The sequence below is a fragment of the Lagopus leucura genome, unplaced genomic scaffold (assembly GCF_019238085.1).
Source record: "Lagopus leucura isolate 7727_CA_CO unplaced genomic scaffold, USGS_WTPT01 205-1_obj-0_obj, whole genome shotgun sequence".
Taxonomy (NCBI): domain Eukaryota; kingdom Metazoa; phylum Chordata; class Aves; order Galliformes; family Phasianidae; genus Lagopus; species Lagopus leucura.
Window position 1 is genome coordinate 111,109 of NW_024968943.1, and position 18,127 is coordinate 129,235.

The following is an 18,127-nucleotide window of genomic DNA, read 5'->3' on the forward strand; positions in this document are numbered from 1 at the left end:
CGACCCCCCCCCCCCCGCCTTTTGCACACGGCCCGAAGTTACCTCAGCGCAGGCGGCTGTCGGGCCGGGCCGCCGAGGCGCTCCAGATGCTGCGCTGAAGGAGAACGATGGCGACTGCTCAGAAGCCCAAGAACTGTGTGGTACGGTTTAGTTCCATCGCAGCGTCTTACTGAAGTAAAAAATAGCGAATCTTAGCTTAAATCAAACACCCATCTGTGTCGTAAGCTTTCTTCGCTTGAAAATTTGGGACTGTTCCGTTTCTAACTCCAAATAAAGGTGCTCAGTGACAAAATAGGGTTAAAGCTCCAGAGTGTAATGTGTTTGTGTAAATGAGTGATGTCTTAAAGCATCGTCACACCAAGCATTACGGGTGGGGGCTGTGAGTTGATAGCTGGACTTCATAGAATCATTAAGGCTGGAAAAGTTGGTTATGAGATGCCCTCCCCTGTTGTGGGAGGCATTCCTGTGTGAGGCACCCACAGCTCTGGGCAGCCCTGTCTGATGATCCCAGGCAGTTCTCTTAGAGCTCTTCTCCAGACTCAGTGGTGCTATGAACACACCTGGCTTTGTAAGTGCTGAAAATCACATCTGCCATTTAAAGTGTTTGGTAGGCAGGCTGTAATCCGTACAGATTTGGTGTTGAAAGGTGACTGATTTCTCTTTTGCAGAGTGCAGTTGTGTTTCCCAATAAAATATACACAGAACAGCAGTCCCTGACTCTCGTGAAGAGGCTGCTGGCTGTGGCAGTGTCCTGCATTACCTACCTGAGAGGGATCTTCCCTGAAAGCGCCTATGGGACCAGATACCTGGATGGTAACAGGCTGTTCTCAAGCTTTTTTGCATAGCAGATGAGCCCAGGGTGGTTGTTGAGTTTGTTCTTAAGCCACTTCATTCATTTAATTAAAGGCAGTAGCTATTTCCTATGACCACACTGAAACTTTACTGTACAGTCGTTATTGAATGCTACTAAAGATAGCAGTGATGCTGATAGAGCAATAAGAGCATTTGCACTTTAATCTATGCTTAACAGAGCGCCTGAAGAATGAGCTTCGCTTCCAGTGTTGTTGGTTTTTGTCCTTAAAGATGGCTTTTTCATTTTCTTTTGAGATCTCTGTGTCAAAATCTTAAGGGAAGACAAAAACTGCCCCGGCTCGACTCAGCTGGTGAAATGGTACGTTGATCACACACTCACACAGCAGTTACAGTGCGTGAATTCTGAAAGGTAGCTCTCTAGTTAGCAACTGTAAGGAAAGCTTCACCCTGTGGAAGCAAGCAAGTGCCCAGCTCGTGTTCTTAGTGCCTGATCTTCGCTATCTGGTTGTGGCTAAGTTCTTGTCATGCTTTTATCCATCATAACACGCAGTCAGGCATCAGAAACAGTGCTGTGAACACATGGATGGTTGCAGGCACAGGACTGCATCGTGTACACACCACAGAGAATTCCTGAGGGTTGAATGTATTCAAAAGAACCGTAAGGAAGAGGTGCATTTGCAGGCTGTCCTTAGAGGTGAAGCTAATAGGAATCAGGACTAGCTGGGCTGTTTGCTTTTTGCAGGATGTTGGGATGCTACGATGCCTTGCAGAAGAAATACGTAAGTCTTCCAGTGTTATTCAGCTATTTGAAGTGCATTTAAATATTCGTGTATGTGATTCCACTGCTTGCCACTGCAGCCAGGGGAGCCTCTGGTTACAGGAAAACTGTTCTTTGATGCACTGAAACAGCTAAAGTGTGGGAGTTCAGGGTACTGTTTGTTGTGTGCTCGATCTCTGGAGGCCACATAAGCAAATCCTTTCTCCAAGAGATGAGCTGAACGTATGAAGAGCTTGATTGCTTTGAGTAGGCCTGGAGTGGTCATAGTTGGTTTTGAGAGCTGAAGAAACAAAACAGCAGAAGTGGGCTGAGCACATCTGACGTTGTTCTTTTTGCTTCTCACAGCTGAGGATGGTCGTCCTGGCGGTAAGTGGTGGAAGAGTAAAGCCCTTGTGTCTAAAGGCTGGTGCTCGGATGTGTGTGTGGGTCTTAATCTGTCCCCTGCCCTTCCTTTCAAACCTCCAGGTCTACACCCACCCGGAAGATCCTCAGGTAAATCTGGCAGAGCAGGAATGTTTGGATAGAAAACTCCAGACTAAATCTTGGAGTTTCTTTCACGTGAATTCATCCTGGCAGCCCCTGGCTCAGCTTCGTTGGGCTTTGGTGACTTTGTGCGTGTTAAATCTGGTAAGGATTCAAATGCAGTGTTTCAAATGCATTGGAGAAGAGTTAAGGACTGTGATTTAAATAAAGGTCAGTCGGGGACTGGATGGAAGCAGCAGCATTATTGGCTTCCTTGACAACTGATAATTTAATAATTACTGCATTTGTTTGCAGACAATTACAGAATGTTACCACTTCAAATTCAAGTACACCCCCAGCGGGCCGGTCCTGAACCTCAGCAGGTACTGCCAGCCTGCCCTGCCCAGGAGTTCTTTGGTCTGTCTGTAATTCTAGATCAGCGTGGTCCATTATTTAGCCTTAGTTTTAAAACACAGTGAATCATTTCAGCATTTAAACTCGCACAGTTCTCAGTTGCGTGTCTTAAAACAGCAGCCCTTCAGTCTGTATGAAAGCTGAGTGTTCTCTGTTTGCAGTAAGAACAAACAGAGCGATTCTGCCATCAGCTGTGCAGACACCAAGAAGGCGAGCATCCTCCTCATCCGCAAGATCTACGTTCTGATGCAGAACCTGGGCCCGCTCCCAAACAACGTCTGCCTGACAATGAAGCTCTTCTACTATGATGAAGGTGGTGTTTCCCCATCGTTTTGACTGATGTGCTGTGCCGAGATCCTTGAGAGCGATTAAAAGAAAGAATTTCACGTGTAATCTTTACATTTGCTGGGGCTTGATTATTTCTCAGGACGGTTTCTGAAGTGCAGGGGGCGCTGCTCTGATCTCCCAGCAGGAATACGGCCTTACAGCTGACTTGGTTGCAGTGGGAGTTTTAAGGACAAACTGGGTTGTTCTGAGTGCATTAGGAAGTGCTGTGTGCCAGTTGGTGCTGCCCTCTCAATGTCTGGCAGCAGCTGCTGCTTTTTAGAGGAATTTCTAGCTCATCTGCTTGCCTGCGTGAACTGTTTCAAACGGTTGTTGTAGAGGGAAAGAACTTCATTTAGTACGAGTGGAATGTTAGTAATTCCTTTCCTCCCACACGCGTTTTTTAACAGCTTTGTATTCAAGGCAGAAAAGTCTCTTAACCCCGTAAGCTGAGCTGCTTTTCTCCTGCAGTTACACCACCTGATTATCAGCCCCCTGGCTTCAAGGAGAGCGAATGTGAGGGGATGATATTCGAGGGAGAGCCCATGTACCTGAACATGGGTGAGGTGCCAACGCCGTTCCACATGCTGAAAGTGAAAGTCACAACTGACAAACAGAGAGTAGAAAACTGCGATGAAAGCATTCTGAAGCAAAAAGAGCCCAGTCTGCCCCCGCCGGTGCTCACGGTGGATGGAGATGAAGCAGAAGAAAGCCAGCACAACAAGGTGAGAACTCGAGTGCTGCTGCAGCTTTAGGAACTGTTTTCAATCTGTGTGGTAGAAAGGGGCCATTAATTCTGCTGCATCTGTTAGTGTGGTGTTATGAACAAGGAATGCAGTGTTTCTGTGGCACTCTGAGGAAGATGTTATGTGCTCAAAGTTTTTTTCTAGGATTGCAGTCATTTCAGATGGATGTTCTTCAGTGACTGAGTTCCATCTCTGCCTGCTTGCGTTGATGGGGAAGTAACACTGAGCTGGGCTGCACATCCTGTATCAGATTCAATAACTTTATAAATACGTGTTGTTTCACTTAGAATCCATCTGAGGAGATCTGACTGCTGTGAGCAGGAGCTCTCTGCTTCTGTCTGCAGTAATTGGGCCCCTTTCTCATTCCAGGAAGATCCCGCGTTGGATAACAAAGCAGGAGATGGTGATCATGCAGATGCTTTGGAAGCTCAAGGTAGAACTTGTGTTTTATTTCAATACAAGAGGTTTACAAAGCTGTCTGAAATAATGCTGCTGTCATCCTGCAATCCTTGGCTCGTTTAGCATGGCTGAAGAGCAGCACTGTGCTGATCTGTGGACTGTAGGGAAGACTGCATGGATTGGAAACAGGAGGAAGCACCCATTCTTTATCTGTGGTGCACGATTCCTCCCCCAGCTCAGAGCCCTGCAGAGGTGTGAGGCTGGGAGTGCATTGCTCACACTGTGCTTCGCTTTGCTTTCTTACAGAGGAGGATTTTCCTTGTGGAAGGGATGAAGTTTTGAAGGAGAACAGAAATCAGTACGTCTCCAATCCTCAGGTATGAAAGCTGAAAATGGGAAAACCTCATTTAAATGTGGAGGATGACTTCAAAAGCAGGTGCTGAAGGTTCTTAAGGCAGAACAGCCCCAGGTACCTGAGTGCTTTAGGAAATGCTTTGCAGCATTTATTTTCAGATTGTTTTCTTTAGGTTGATCATCTGGCCAGGAAGACCTCTGAACTTAATGTGTCAGAAAGCAGGACGAGGAGTGGGAAGTTATTCCAAGCCTACATTGTGAGTGTCAGCTTTTCTTTACTTCTTCGAGATGTTTTCTGCTCCAGTGAATAAAACTGTCGGCTTTGCTACACTTTATGCTGAAATAATGGAATTCTCATTGCGTTGATTGATGGACATCAGCACGTTCTGATCCTTAGCGTCAAACCAAGTCTGTTCCAAAGAGCTGAAAGCTGAGCACAGGTTGAGGCAAAGCTCATTAGGATTGATTGATATTTGCTAGAGAATAGACTTAGCGAAGCTCCCTGCCGCCTCGACGCGCTGCTGGGAGGGAGCCGGGTTCCGCTGGGCCTGCAGGTGGAGCAGCGGCGTCTGTGCTGCCATCTGCCCTTGGGAGGGAGGCAGCGTTGGGTCCCCCGCCCCCAGCGCTCGGTGCTTCTCCCCGTGCTCAGTTCCGTGACGGCGCCGTAACGCCGGCCCTGTTCTGTTGCAGATTCACCAGGCTGAGCCCTCCTCAAGTCAGGATGTGCTGCCAAAAAGGAGGAAGATGAGCGAGCCGAAGGAGCAGTTCTAGACACCCGTCCCCTGCTGTCTGCCTCGCAGGGTGCTTCTCCACTGCTTCCTCCTTGTGTTTAACGTGAATGTTAATACTGAAATTCCTTTGGGGGGTTTCCTGTGCTATGGGTGGATTTAAGGAGAGGAAGTTTATCAAGAAGCCCAGATGGAGAAATGAGCAGGGAGTTTCTATGGGGGGTTGCATCCCTGTCAAGAAACGCTCACAGAATGCTGCTGCAATTCTGATCAGCTTCCTGGTGTTAAAGTTTTTCTTGTGAAAAAAGAGCAGAGCTGGAACTGTTAGAGGTCTCTGATTCTTTGCATTTCTTCCAGACCAAAGTATAGTCACTCTTCATCCCATTAATTAATATCCCATGCCAAGTGCAGGCAGCTGGATGGCTGCTTGCATACCATTAATTGTTGGCAGCTGTTTGTTAGAATGGTGTGAGATGATTTAAAAAAGAAACTGTCTCAGTTCGGGTGTGTTGATTCGTGTGTTCAGGTGGAATGATTAATTGCAAGAGTTGGAGGAGGTGCCACTTTTATTCCACCAAAGCGATGGTTGACTTTGGATGTGCTGTAGAGATGCTGCCTGTTGCTCGGAGCTGCTGCTCTCTTTTGGTCTGGGTAGCTGAACGTTTCTTGACACGTTTGAATTTGTCCCGTTTGATCGTATTAAAACACTGTTCTTCAACAGTTGGTTGCTGTCTTTCTTTTATGCTTTGAGCGCATTTAGGGCTGTTACTAAAACACGGGGACTGTTGTGGGTGGTCAGTGGAGTTCACGTTCTTGTCTCCGACCTCATCTGGGATGGTGAGAGCAAAGAGGGCCAAATAAAGGCGGTGCTGCTCTGTGCTGAGCAGTGCTGCTGCAGGTGAGGGATGGCGCTGTGGGCTCTGCAGCGCTGTGAGCGTCAAGGGCTGGCAGCAGCTCCAGGTGTGCAAAACCCGACCCAGGCCCTGGAGCCCTCTCAGCCCGGAAGCCCTCAGGGCAGGACGTCCCCGTGGCGGCTGCGATTCCTGGTTCCCTTCCTGGAGGTGCAGTCATCTGAATCAACACGTCACCGCGCGGCAGCGGCCGCTCCCAGGGCCAGGTGAGCTGAGAGCTCCGGGGTAAGAGAGGCAGAGAGTCCCTGTCCTCCCTGAGGCCATGCTCCGAGTCGGGCTGTTGCCGTACCCCTCGCTCTCGGCACCTCTGTTCTTTATCCCCAGGTGGGGATGACGACGCTCACACGTCGGGGATGGCGTGGGGACAAAAGGACTGAGCCTGAGCAGGACGCGGCTGCAGACAGGGAGCTGCCTGACGATGACTCTGACAACTCCAAAGCCCCCCGCCTCACGCTGATGGAGGAGGTGCTGCTCCTGGGGCTGCAGGACAAGGAGGTGAGAGATGCTCCAGCGGCTGAAAGCTTGTTTGAGTTCTAACCCCGAGTCCTCCCCAGCTCAAACAACCCCCAAACACCCCCCACCAGTGGCTCAGAGGGAGCTGTGGGGCTCAGTGGGGCAGCTGAGGGTTGCATGCAAGCACTGCCCAGCAGCAGCTCTGCCCTGGGGGGGGTGGGAAGCCACAGTGGCTGTGCACAGTTGTGGTGTTGCTGTTTGCAGAGCATTTACTCTGGGGGAGCTTTGCAGTTGTTTTCTCTGCACAATGCCCAGCTCCGACCATTCGCCTTGTGCTCCCAGCCTGCAGCTGTGGGCTGGTGGCTGCCCTGCCTGGGGAGCCGGGGTAAGAATAGGGCTCACGGGCTGAGGCACAGGAGAGCAGAATGCTGTGCAGGAACCTTGGAGCAAATATTTGAGAGCAGCATGGGAGTGTGGTGCAGTTTACATTCTCCCTGGGCTACGTTAAACATTCTCTGTGTGGTTAATGTGTTCCTGGGAATGGATCTTTGGCCAGCAGGAAATTAAGTGAGCACAATAGATAAGGAAAAAAAAGATTTTTCACATGCTTGCTTTGGTTTTTGTGGGTTTTTTTTTCCCCCTTCCTGTCCTTCCACATTCCTCCATGGGGCAGCAGAAACCTGGCAGCCAGCTGGGCTCCATGGCCCTGTGCTGCCCCAGCTCTCCTGTGGGCTCATGGCTGGACTGGTGAAAAAAACAGACAATTTTAGGCAAATCCAATGCAGTTTCATTCTCGTAAGCACCAAGCTGTCATGATTCTGACGTGAGCTTTCAACTTACCCCTAAAATTCAGGGTGGGAATATCCAACAAATCAAAACCTTTGGTGACATCTGTACCCTTTCTCCTTGGGAAATTTATTCCTTAACTCCACCTGCTAAAAAAAAAAAAAAAACAAATCCGTTGCATCTGCTGTGATGGAAGGAAGCGGGGCATGTTGTGCAAGCATAAAGAGTTGCTTTGTCTCTACTCACCAGGAAATGAAGAAAGCAAATAACGTTAAAATCTCTGCTTTATGGTTCTCTCAGCTACGTGAGCTGAACAGCGCAGTGTTTATAGCACTGTGCAAACAGACATAGTGGGGAACTGAACAGCGCTGAGGAGAGAGGAGTCACTGCCTGCTCCTGAGGGCAGCACTGTGGATGCTACAGGGCAGGATGGCATTGGCTTGCACTGCTCACACTGTGACAGGGGCTCCGAGGAGGAAAATGTTCTTGGCTGGATGTTGGGCGTTCAGCATCGGGGAGGACTGGCTCCCGTCCCTCCTGTCCCCAGCTCCCTGCCTGTCCCCTTGCTTGCAGGGCTACCCATCCTTCTGGAACGACTGTCTGTCCCCTGGTCTGCGCGGCGGCATCCTCATCGAGCTGGCACTGCGGGGCCGCATCCATCTGGAGCCACTCACAGCCAGGAAGAAGCAGCTGTTGGACAGGAAGGTGATGGCAGTGGGTTTAATGAGTCCCAGCTATTGTGTGCCCCCCGGGGTTGCTTCCCCGTGATGCTGTGCTGTGCTGGATGGCTTTGGCTCATGGGTTTGCCCACCGATGCCCCATTTGTGGCACATCTCATGTGTCTGCCCACGTCTGGGCCTTACAGTTTCTGGTTGGTTCTCACAGGTGCTGCTGAAGTCAGCTGCTCCCACTGGTGATGTCCTCCTGGATGAGACCCTCCGGCACATCAAAGCCTCTGAGTCCACGGAAACAGTGCAGACCTGGATAGAGCTGCTCACAGGTTGGTCCAGGGGGGAAAAAAGCAGATTCCTGGAAGGGCTTGGGTTGGAAAGTACCTTGCAGACAGTGCAGTCCCTTCCCCTGCCGTGAGCGCGGATGCTTGGCCCTGAGCACCTCCATGGCTGGGGCACCCACACTGCTCTGGGTTGAATTTCCACCTCACATCTGACTTAAACCTCCCCTCTTTTAGCTTAAAGCCATTCTGCTTATCCATTCCACCCCAACTCTGTTGTGATCCCATGGTTCCGTGATTCTCCCCAGGCGAGACCTGGAACCCCTTCAAGCTGCAGTATCAGCTGCGGAACGTGCGTGAGCGTGTCGCCAAGGGCCTGGTGGAGAAGGGGATCCTCACCACGGGGAAGCAGAGCTTCCTGCTCTTCGACATGACCACCCACCCCGTCTGTGACACCACTGAGAAGCAACGCCTGCTGAGGAAGCTGCAGGACAGCGTGTTGGAGCGCTGGACGGGGGACCTGCGCCGCATGGACCGCAGGCTGCTGGCGCTGCTGGTGCTGGCCCACACCTCAGATGTGCTGGAGAAGGCTTTGGGCAGCCTGGAGGACACCCAGTATGAGGTGGCCATGAGCAGAGCCAAGGATGTGCTGGAGGCCGATGCGGAGCTGGAGGCAGCCCAGGGCAGAGGGACAGAGGTGATCTGGGCTGTGCTGGCGGCCTTTAACAGGGCCTAAATCCTACGGTGGGCCCACGAGAGGTGGCTGAGGGCTGTGGGTCCACGCGTGGAGCTGCTCCCCTGGGAAGGGCCCTGCGCCCCTTGGGGGCTGCATGCAGAGCCTCCTCCTCCACCCTGCTGTGTTGGAATTGGGACCTGGTGCCTTTGTGGCTGCAAGTGCTGGGGGGAGCTCGAGGGTCTCTGTGTCAGAGAGGAAGGGAAAAGTTTACACTGTTTTTTTTATTACTGTTTTGTGGTTTCTTTTTTTCTTGTTCTTCTCCCCCACTTCCCCTCCTGGGCAGCGTGAATGTGTTCCTTTGCATCCTGCAGCAGTTCCCTCTGTGCTCTGCCTCCATGGTGGCTCAGCTCCTATTTTGCGTGGATTTAGGGGTGGGAGAAGCGGGGGCAGCGCCAGCACTGGGCCTCGCGGCGCTTTGGGAGCATTGCGGGGCTGCCACGGTGTGGAGTGGGGGTGAGGACCTGGGGGGCGCTGGGAGTAGAGGGCGCTACGGGTTCTGCTGTGCTCCCTCTGCCCACCAGGGGACGCCCGCTTCCAGAGCAGTCCCAGATCCCAGACTGTGACCACGCCCCTCTTCCCGGACCGCTCTGCCTATTGGTTCTTCTTACTGTCCATCAAACTCAGTAGCTCACACGTTCCCTTGCTTTCTTACTTCCCATTGGTTCCGACAGCACCACGCAGAGTGGCCAAGCCCGGCCTTTTTCCCCGCCCCCCGCGGGCTCTCATTGGTCGTGCGTGACGTCACCACGGCTTCTTCACTGCGCCCATTGGGCACGTGCCTGTCCGTCACGCAGCCGGGGCGTCAGGGGGCGGTGGCGGCCATTTTGGAGCAGAGCGCAGGGCCGAACGGCGCGCAGTGAGCGCGGAGGCAGCGCGGAGCCCCAAGGCCGCCACACCCCGCCATGGCCGCCCAGTTGGGTACCGGCGCCCGCGCGGAGGACTCCGGGCAGGAGAAACAGGTGAGGAACAGCGTGGCGGGCCCTCCCGCTTCCCGTTGGCTCTGCAGCGCGCCACTCTTCCTTGCCCCGCTCACCGGTTGGCTTCTGCCGCCGTTGTTCCAGCCTCTCATTGGCTGCGGTGCTGGCGCGGAGGCGGGACTTCCGGGAGAGGTTTGTGGGACTCGGGTTGCGGGGCTCCGTGTGGGCCGGTTACCCGCAGCGCCCGGTGCGCTCCTTCGGGCTGCGTGTGGGCGCTGAGGGACATCGGTCCCCTCGGTCGTTTGGTCTGCCGTGGGTCCGAAGCTTTTACATCCACCGCTGTCTTTCAGGATTCGCAGGAAAAGGAAACAGTCATCCCGGAGCGGGCCGAGGAGGCGAAGCTGAAGGCCAAATACCCCAACCTGGGCCAGAAGCCCGGCGGCTCCGACTTCCTCATGAAGAGGCTGCAGAAAGGGGTACTTATCGCTCCTTATGGGCTCCGTGCTCTTCATGCAGCGGGGCCACGTCAGCACTCGCAGCATCACAGAGCCGTGGGGGCTGCTCTGTGCCCCCTTTGTCCTGGCACTGCCCCGTCCTCCTGACCCTGCCCTTCTCATACTGCTTACAGCCCCCTCAGTCTTCTCCAGGAGAGCAGCCTGGAGCTCTCAGCCATTCCCCATCAGGTGACGTTCAGTGCCCAACATGGGACCCTCCCAGCACCTCCCAGCCTGCTTGGAACTGGGGAGCCCAGCACTGAGCCCAGAGCTCCAATTGTGCCCTCCCCACAGCAGAGCAGAGGGGAGGAGCACCGCCCTGCCCTGCTGGCCGTGCTCTGGGCGTTGCACCCAGGGTCCCCCTGGCCCTCATAGGGCACACTGCTGGCTTGTGGCCACTGGGACACCTGAACCCTTCTCTGTAGAGCTCTGTAGAGCCAAAATCCCGTTGAGCGTGCGGATTAAGGAAATGTGGGGAGAAATGCGCAGATCCCCGAAGCCTTCTGCAGTGTCCAGGTGTTTCTCTCTGCTCTGTGTTTTGCTCGTGTTCTGGGCTGGTGCAGAGGGCATGGGGGATGCCAGCAAGTCAACAGAAAAAGCCAATCCTATGGCTGTGCTCCCTGGTAAAGTAATTAAATCCTTCCCCAAGAGCCCTCTGCAGCTGCTTGGGTTGCTGCTGAAGGCTCTTCTCTTTGCACAGGATGATGCAGAAATCCCTTCGAGCTGTTGTGTGCATGGCTGAATGTCTCAGTCACCCCGTACTGCTGGTCCTGGTGCAGCTGCTTGAGCAGTCCCTGTGTGTGCTGCATTGCTGACAGGAATGCTGGTGGTGTTTTAGATACCAGCTCCTAAAGCAAGCACAGAAATGAGGATTTAATTATTTAACACCAAGCGGGAAAGGGCTTTAGGGCTGGGCTGGGCTTTGTGGGGCCTTCAGATCTGTTTGCAGCACCGCAGTGTCACCAAATGTCCTGAGGTGGAAGGGACCCCCAGGGATCACTGAGTCCAAATCCTTTCTCCACACAGGACCACCCAGTGTTCAAGCAGCATTTCTCAGAGCATTGTCCAAACTCTGCTTGTCCTTTTGCCCTTTGCTCTGCTGTCAGCAGGGCAGAGCAGCACAGAGTCATGGCAAGGGAGTGGAATGCCCTTCGCACCACAGCTCAGCATTGCTGGGAGGTATCTCAGGGCTGCATCTCTGCAGGCATTTGGCCCTTTGGTTTCAGCTGCAGGAGTCTGTCTGGGCTGTGGGCTGGGCTGTGCTCACTGGGGAGGACGTCCTGCCTTTGACCCACAGCTCACGTGTTTGCCAAACTGGAATAAACTAAATCAGCAAATGTCCCCCAGCTGTGCTGCTGTAGCTGAGCCTGTCTGGAGGAGGCTGCTGACGCAGCGTCTGCCCACAGTCACTGTTAGAATCACAGAATCATAGAATGGGTTGGAAGAAACCCCCAGCTCCACCCCTACCGTGGGCTGAAGGGGCAGCTCAGGCTGCCCAGCATGAGGGACCCACACCTCTGTGGGCAGCAGTGCCAGCGCTGCACCGCCTCTAGGTGAAGAATTCCTGCTTCATGTCTGACCTAAATCTCCCCTCGTTTAGCTTAAAGCCATTCCCTCTTGTCCTGTTACTGCCTGCCTGTGTAAGAAGTCGCTCTCCCGTGTGTTTATAAGCTCCCTTCAAGTACTGGAAGGAGAGGGGATGGGGATGGAGGCTGCTGGCTGGGCTGAGACACCTGAGCCGTGCTGGGCGTTGTGGGAGCTGCTAAATAAAGGCCTTACAGCTGCCTTGGACTTTCCCCTTGCGTGTTGTTTCGGTGATAAGTTTTGGGTGTCACAGCTTCTTAAAGGTGTGAGTTGTAGCCCGTTGTGTGCAGCTTGGCCATCCCAGGGTGCTTCAGAGTAACCTGAACTCCTTTTTTCTCTTTCAGCAAAAATACTTTGATTCTGGTGACTACAACATGGCCAAGGCGAAGATGAAGAACAAACAGCTGCTGACTGCGGGGCCGGACAAGAACCTGGTGACAGGAGACCACATCCCCAAACCTCAGGACCTCCCGCAGAGAAAATCCTCACTCGTCGCCAGCAAACTGGCAGGGTAGCCCACGCTCACGGGCTGGTTTTTTTTTCCTGTTTTCTTTTTTCTTTTGGTTAATTGGATTGAACTTCACTGTACCATAGAGCTGGGAGCACCAGAATCCACATAGTTATACGAGTATTTGTAGCAAACACACACCACAACCAAGAAGAACATGAGATGCTGGTAGCCCAGGCCACGCAGGCAGACCTTTGGTGGAGTCGGTTGCACGTTTGCTTTTTGCAAGCAGGTTTGCTGCCTTACCTCTCACAGTGCTCAGAACCATCCCTGCTCGCAGTCCCTGCAGTGCTGCATCCCTCCCTGCAGCGCCCTGAGGGAAGTGAGGAGCACTGAGAGGAGTTGTGTGGTGTCATCGTGTTGTTTTCTTCGGGTGTCTGTAGGGGAAGACGCGGAGGGGGAAGTGGCAGAAGCCGATACGTGGCCTGCAGTCTGGTTAGGTGTGTGTGTTAGAGTTGTTAATGAAGTGGTTGAGTTGGTGGCTGCAATGGAGGCAGCAGCCTTGGAGGCTTTGCAGGCAGTTTCTCTCCTCCTGCTCTGTCCTCTGCCAGGGATGCCTGCAGCTGTGAATGGAGCTGCCTGCTCAGAGCCTGGAGTCGTGCACAGGGCTGCTGGTTGGGATGGATGTGATGTGAGAGCAGCAGGACAGTGGCACCCCAGGGAGGAGAAAGAGAAGATTGTAGAGGCAAACGTGTGTTGGCAATGTTATGCACCCCTTGAGGTTCTTTTTTTTTTTTCTTTTGTCCTTTTTTTCTCTTGCCTTTTTGTTTCAGGCTTGAAAAAAAGCAAACCATGAAGTCAGTGTGGTGGCTGCAGCAGAGTGGGGCGCGCTCAGTGCCCGCTTGGTGCTGCTGAAGCAGCTCCAGGTGTGGGGCGTTCGGTGGGGCTGAGGTTTGTGCCAGGGCAGCACCGAGTCCAGGCCAGATTTGAGCCCAGTTGTAGAGGTGAAGCAGGTCGTGTGGGTTTTGGGGAGCTGTGTTGGATCAGGAGAAAACAAAGGAGGGAGGCAATGGGTGATGATGCACCGCGCAGCTTTCCTCACATGTGATCCTGGCCGGATCGCTCACAGAGCTGCACTTTATTGCACTCCCATGCTGCTGCTCTGAGCAGGGAGCGAGGCTGTGCTCAAACACATCTGCTGTCAGGTGGCTCATCAGTGACCCTGGGCGAGGAGCTGTGGCCCTACAGCCATGGACTTTGCTCTGAGGAGTGTGGCAGGGACAGGCAGTGTGCCTCGCTCAGCTCCTCGCCCAGCCCCGCGCTGCCTGCTAGGATGCTCTGCTGTTGGTCCCAGCTGCATTGTAAATAGATACGAATCATATATACAAATATATATATAATTTTTTACATCTTCATTTGTCCTCGTTTCTGGTGTGCTGTGCTTCAAAAAAAGAAAAAAGAGGAAAAACAAGAGAAAAACAGTGAAAAATGCAAAGCGGCTTTGGGCTGCGCCTGTGCTGCTGCCTGCGCCCGCTGGGGGCAGGGAGGGAGCGAGTGACTCTGACCACGTCTTCCCTGCTTTGCTGGAAATGCCAGGCATGTTTGCACAGCGGGAGGAAGCGATTGTGACAACACAGGATGAGAACCAGCAAGAGAAGTTCCCTAAAACGACCGTAATGCGCTGTGGGTGACGTCTGTTCTGTCCCCGAAGCAGCAGAGCAGTGTTGTCTGCACGTCCATCGCATGACGGAATCTGCCTTTGCTTTTAGGGGTGTTTTGCCTTTGTCCTCTGCTCCTGTGTAAGTATTGCAAGGAGGAGGGCGACAGATTGGGCTGAACCAACAGGAGAAAAGTCTTGTGTTCAGCACCAGGTATCCAAGGGTGTTTTTGGTGCTCCCTGAACCCAAAGGGGTTTCTTTGAAGTGGGAAGGGCAGAAGTGGCTCCTGGGCCCTGTCCTGCCTCAGCCCCACGCTGGGTCTCAGCTGACCTCGTGGCAGGCACAGGAGGGGAGGAGTTTTCCCCTCTTTCAAAAGAAATCTCCATTCCATGCCCTGCGCCAGGGGCTCCTGGTGCCTCCAGAGGACAGAGCTGCTCTGTGGTGACGTGTCCCCTCACCAGGGCTGTGCTGCCCTGAGCCCGCAGCCGTTACTTGCCCACGTTATCAATCCTGATGTCACACTTTGCTTCCTCCAGCTGCTGGCGTCACTGGCGTTCAAAGCATTGCGCCGACCCTCCCCACAGCCCTGTCATCCCGTCGTCAGACATCCTGCTCCCCTTTCCCCCACCCCAAATCAGCCATTTCGTCATCCCCTCAGTCCACTTCAAAGCAGGAGCCGGCTGTTTGCACAGGGACACGCTGTTCCAGCTGGGTGCCAAGTATGTGCGGGTGTTTGTTTGTGCTTTAGAGCTTGGCACTGCTGGGGAAATATGTGCTGGGCGCTGCCCTGAGCTGCTGGAGCGAGCTGAGCTCGCTTCTGTTATTGCTCCCAGTGCCAAGAATTCGTTTCCCGACAAGGACGCATTCCTTGAGGCCACAGGGAAGGCTCTGCAGTGGGATTTCTCCTTCCAGACCCTGGTGTTGCCTGGTCCTGCTTGAAGGACTGGGCAGCAGGGCAAAGGATGTGTGGGGTTCACGCATGACCCTGTTCTTTTACAGCCTGGGGCAAAAGGGCATTGGGAACACTCAGGGCAGGGCTGCACCCTGAGCTCACAGCCTCCTCCTCTGCCAGTGGGTGGTGACACTCCGGATGGTGACAGAGATGTGAGTTTGCAGTGCTTTTAGGCCCCCCAAAATCACCTTCACCTTGAGTTCTTCACATTGGCAAGTCCCCAGGTCCTCGCCGCCTCTCTGGAGGAGGAAGATCTCTCTTAGGGGCTCCGTGGGGTTTCCCATCTGGTATTTTATCTCCACAGCTGGAGTTTCCCTCCATCCCACGCACCACCATCCTCATGGGTTGCTCAGGGCTTTCAGGGGTTTCCTTTGTCCCTTTTGTGGGGCCGTTTGCTTTCCACTTTCCCACTCCTCGAGGTTTTGCTGGCGACCCCACGCTCCAAAGGTAAACCAGAGTCCAGCCCCCAAAGCTGCCTCAGGCTGACGCCACTTTCCTTTGGTCCAGAGCTGCACCCACACTGGGCATTCAATGGCCTTTGGACTGAACAGCACCACAGCCCTTCCTGCAGGGAAACCCTTCCTTAGGGGGCAACTAAGAGTGGATGATTCCTCACAGGTCTGATTTCCAGAATCCTGCCCATCTTTGGGCACAAAGATCTATTGAGTGTGGAGCTGGTTGAACTGCACCAGGAGCTTTGCCTCACTCCAGCACCTTGCCACTGCTCCTGGCTCTTTCACAATGGTGAAGATGGAGCTGGAGGCCTGGGGGTGAAGAATCTTGACTTCTACAACAGCTTGGGTTGGAAGGAACCTTACAGCCCCAATCTGTGCTGTAGGCTGGAAGGAACCTCATGGCCCCAACCTGTGCTATGGGTTGGAAGGAACCTTATGGCCCCAACCTGTGCTGTGGGCTGGCACCATTGCCTCGGGTGGCAGCTGCTGGTGGTGCTGTGTTCTCTGTGTGGTGCCCACTGGGGCTGCGACTGCAGCAGATGGAGGCGAGGACCCGGCCGGTAATGAGACGAACGCACAGCAATTCCCTGTGGACACAGAATCGCAGTCGTTAAGGTTGGAAAAAACCTCAAAGGTGCATCAGGTGAATTCATCGCCACTTTCCTGAGCACCTCCAGGTGCGCTGATCTGCACCCCCGCCTTCCCCGGGCAGCCCCTCCCAACGCCCGGCCGTTCCTTTGGAGAAGATTCCCGTTATCCATCCCAAACCTCCCGAGGAGCGCTGAGATCTCCTTCCGGCCGCCCTTTCCACGGCACTCCGCCTCAGTTCCCCGCCCTCAGCCGGCACAGGGGGGTCAGCCCCACATCCAGCGGCGGAACGGCCCTTCTTCACCCCAAAATTCCACTTCCCACCCCCCCCAGGACACCCGCGGCGCACAGCAGCCGCTCCCCGCTCCTCCCCGCCCCCCCCCCCCCCGGGGCCGCACCGGAAGCGGGACCCCCCCCCCCCCCCCCCCCCGTGTCGTCATCGCGGCTATAAAAGAGCCGGCTTCGCCCTCCCGCGCCATCAGCCGCCGGTGCTCATCGGGCGCCATGTTTGCGGTCAAGCGGAACGCCGTCATCGGCTTCAACCTCTACTGCGGCGGTGGAGGCCCGGGCCTGGTGCCCGCTTCGCCAGCAGGAGATCAAACCCCGCCGCCCCCCGCCGCCGCTCCGGCCGCCACCGCCGCTGAGGTACCGCGGCCTCTGATTGGTTCCGCGGGGCGGTGGGCCGCCGGCGGCCGCGCCGAAGCCCCCCGCGCTCCGATTGGCTCCGAAGCGACTCCCCGCGTTCCGCTTGGTTCCGCCGCTGTCCGCCGTCTGCCGTCGGACTCCGCGCCGCGGCCCGTCGCGCTGTGGAGCCCCGAGGAGGAGTTGGACGGCTGCGAGCCCGAGTCCGAACGCGGCCCAGGAGGCGATTCGTTACCCAGCACGCCGCCCGAGCTGCCCGACGAGCTGCGGCGGGACTCCTTGGAGCTCATCCTCCGGTACCTCCGGGAGGCGGCCGGAGAGGCCGAGCCTGGCGTTAAGAAGCTTTTTCCGGGGCTCTTGGGAGGGCCGGGGCGGCCCGGCAGGACGGGCGGAGCCGTCATGGAGAAAGCGCTGGAAACGCTGCGGAGGGTCGGGGACGGAGTGATGCAGAAACACGAATTGGCCTTCCAGGGTGCGTGGAAACGGGAAACGGGAGTGGGGAGGGGGCGGGGGGGGAAGGGAACAGAACGGCCGTGGGGTGAAAACGAAAGCGGACTTTGCGCTGGGAAGGGCTGGGGGAGGGGGGGGGGCTGGGCGGGGCCACGCCGCGCCCCGGGGCTGAAGGGCGGCCGTCCCCGTGCTGATGTGCTGCTGGTGCTCCTCACGTTGCTGATAGGGCTCTGGGAATCCTCCCTGTGTAGCGTGGAGGGGTTTTGGGGCTCCTTAATGCGGTGTGGAGGGGTGGGGGATCGTCCTGGTGCTGTACTGGAGGGTCTGGGGCTGCTCTAATGTTGTGAAGGGGCTTTGGAGCAGCTCCACGGTGTGGTGTGAGGGGGTTTGGGGCTCCCCTGTGTGTGTGAGGGGTTTGGGATTTCTATTGTTGCCGTGCAAAGGAGCTTGAGGCTGCCCTGCTGCGGGCTTTGGGGCTCCCTCGTGGTGCTGTATGGAGGTGTTGGGGGTATGGAGGAAGTTTGGGGTCTCCTCGCTGAGATGAAGGGGTCAGAGTTCCTCTAAAGAAGTGGGGAGTTCTGGAGTTGCCCCGCTGAGGCGGTTTGGAGCTCTCCTGCTGCGGTATTACAGCTTTTTGAGGCTCCTAAAGCTGAGGGAGCTCTGGGGCTGCACTGCTGTGGGGTTTGGGGCTGTGCTATGAGCTCGGGTCTCCGCAGACTCAGGTAGGAGAAGCCCCCCCCCTCTCCCCCTTAGCCCTCAGCTCGTAGCATGGCTGCTTTAAGGTGCTGATCCTGACCGGTCCCAAAATAGCCCTCAGAAAATAGCCCCCGTGCCTGGGCTGGGCTGAGCAGATGGGGTGGTTGGGGAGGCTGCAGGTTTGGGTGTGCTGGAATGGACTGGAAGGGAGAACCGGCCATTTTGGGCTGGTCTTATGTAACTTGGAAGTGAGTCCTTGGGGGCCGGTGAGAGCCAACCATTTTGGGTTGAATTGGTGTCATTCAGAACGGAATCCTTGGGGGCCAGCAGGAACTGACCATTTTTGGCTGTTTTTGTGTAACTTGGAAGCAGCTCCTTTTGAGGACG

At 55.0% G+C, this 18,127-nt stretch overlaps 4 protein-coding genes across 6 annotated transcripts; all 4 read left to right on the forward strand.

Moving 5' to 3' along the window:
- The first annotated feature begins 58 nt into the window (after nt 1–58).
- Nucleotides 59–5,738, forward strand: HORMAD1 (HORMA domain containing 1). The gene is made up of 13 exons (XM_042894831.1): nt 59–140; nt 669–813; nt 1,108–1,171; nt 1,556–1,592; nt 1,937–1,957; nt 2,057–2,083; nt 2,369–2,436; nt 2,629–2,780; nt 3,263–3,516; nt 3,907–3,970; nt 4,243–4,313; nt 4,464–4,547; nt 4,981–5,738. The coding sequence occupies exons 1-13, from the start codon at nt 108–110 to the stop codon at nt 5,059–5,061; spliced, it is 1,101 nt and encodes a 366-aa protein (XP_042750765.1). The 5' UTR covers nt 59–107; the 3' UTR covers nt 5,062–5,738.
- A 48-nt stretch (nt 5,739–5,786) lies between these two features.
- GOLPH3L (golgi phosphoprotein 3 like) lies at nt 5,787–9,083 on the forward strand. 3 transcript variants are annotated; one of them, XM_042894830.1, is made up of 5 exons: nt 5,787–6,154; nt 6,254–6,424; nt 7,742–7,873; nt 8,054–8,168; nt 8,429–9,083. In XM_042894830.1, exons 2-5 carry the CDS (start codon nt 6,260–6,262, stop codon nt 8,854–8,856), a joined length of 840 nt encoding a protein of 279 aa, XP_042750764.1. In that variant the 5' UTR covers nt 5,787–6,154; nt 6,254–6,259; the 3' UTR covers nt 8,857–9,083. The 3 variants fall into 3 exon arrangements, with proteins under 3 accessions (XP_042750764.1, XP_042750763.1, XP_042750762.1); XM_042894829.1 differs by having other exon boundaries at nt 5,787–6,135; XM_042894828.1 differs by lacking the exon at nt 5,787–6,154 and having other exon boundaries at nt 6,176–6,424.
- Nucleotides 9,084–9,703: 620 nt separating this feature from the next.
- ENSA (endosulfine alpha) lies at nt 9,704–13,714 on the forward strand. The gene is made up of 3 exons (XM_042894838.1): nt 9,704–9,815; nt 10,124–10,249; nt 12,196–13,714. The coding sequence occupies exons 1-3, from the start codon at nt 9,759–9,761 to the stop codon at nt 12,364–12,366; spliced, it is 354 nt and encodes a 117-aa protein (XP_042750772.1). The 5' UTR covers nt 9,704–9,758; the 3' UTR covers nt 12,367–13,714.
- Nucleotides 13,715–16,434: 2,720 nt separating this feature from the next.
- On the forward strand, nt 16,435–17,089 carry LOC122193921 (induced myeloid leukemia cell differentiation protein Mcl-1 homolog; the record flags this gene model as incomplete). Its single annotated transcript, XM_042894823.1, has 1 exon — nt 16,435–17,089. A coding segment is annotated over exon 1 (633 nt), but the record flags the coding sequence as incomplete, so codon positions are not given.
- Between the last annotated feature and the right edge of the window lie 1,038 nt (nt 17,090–18,127).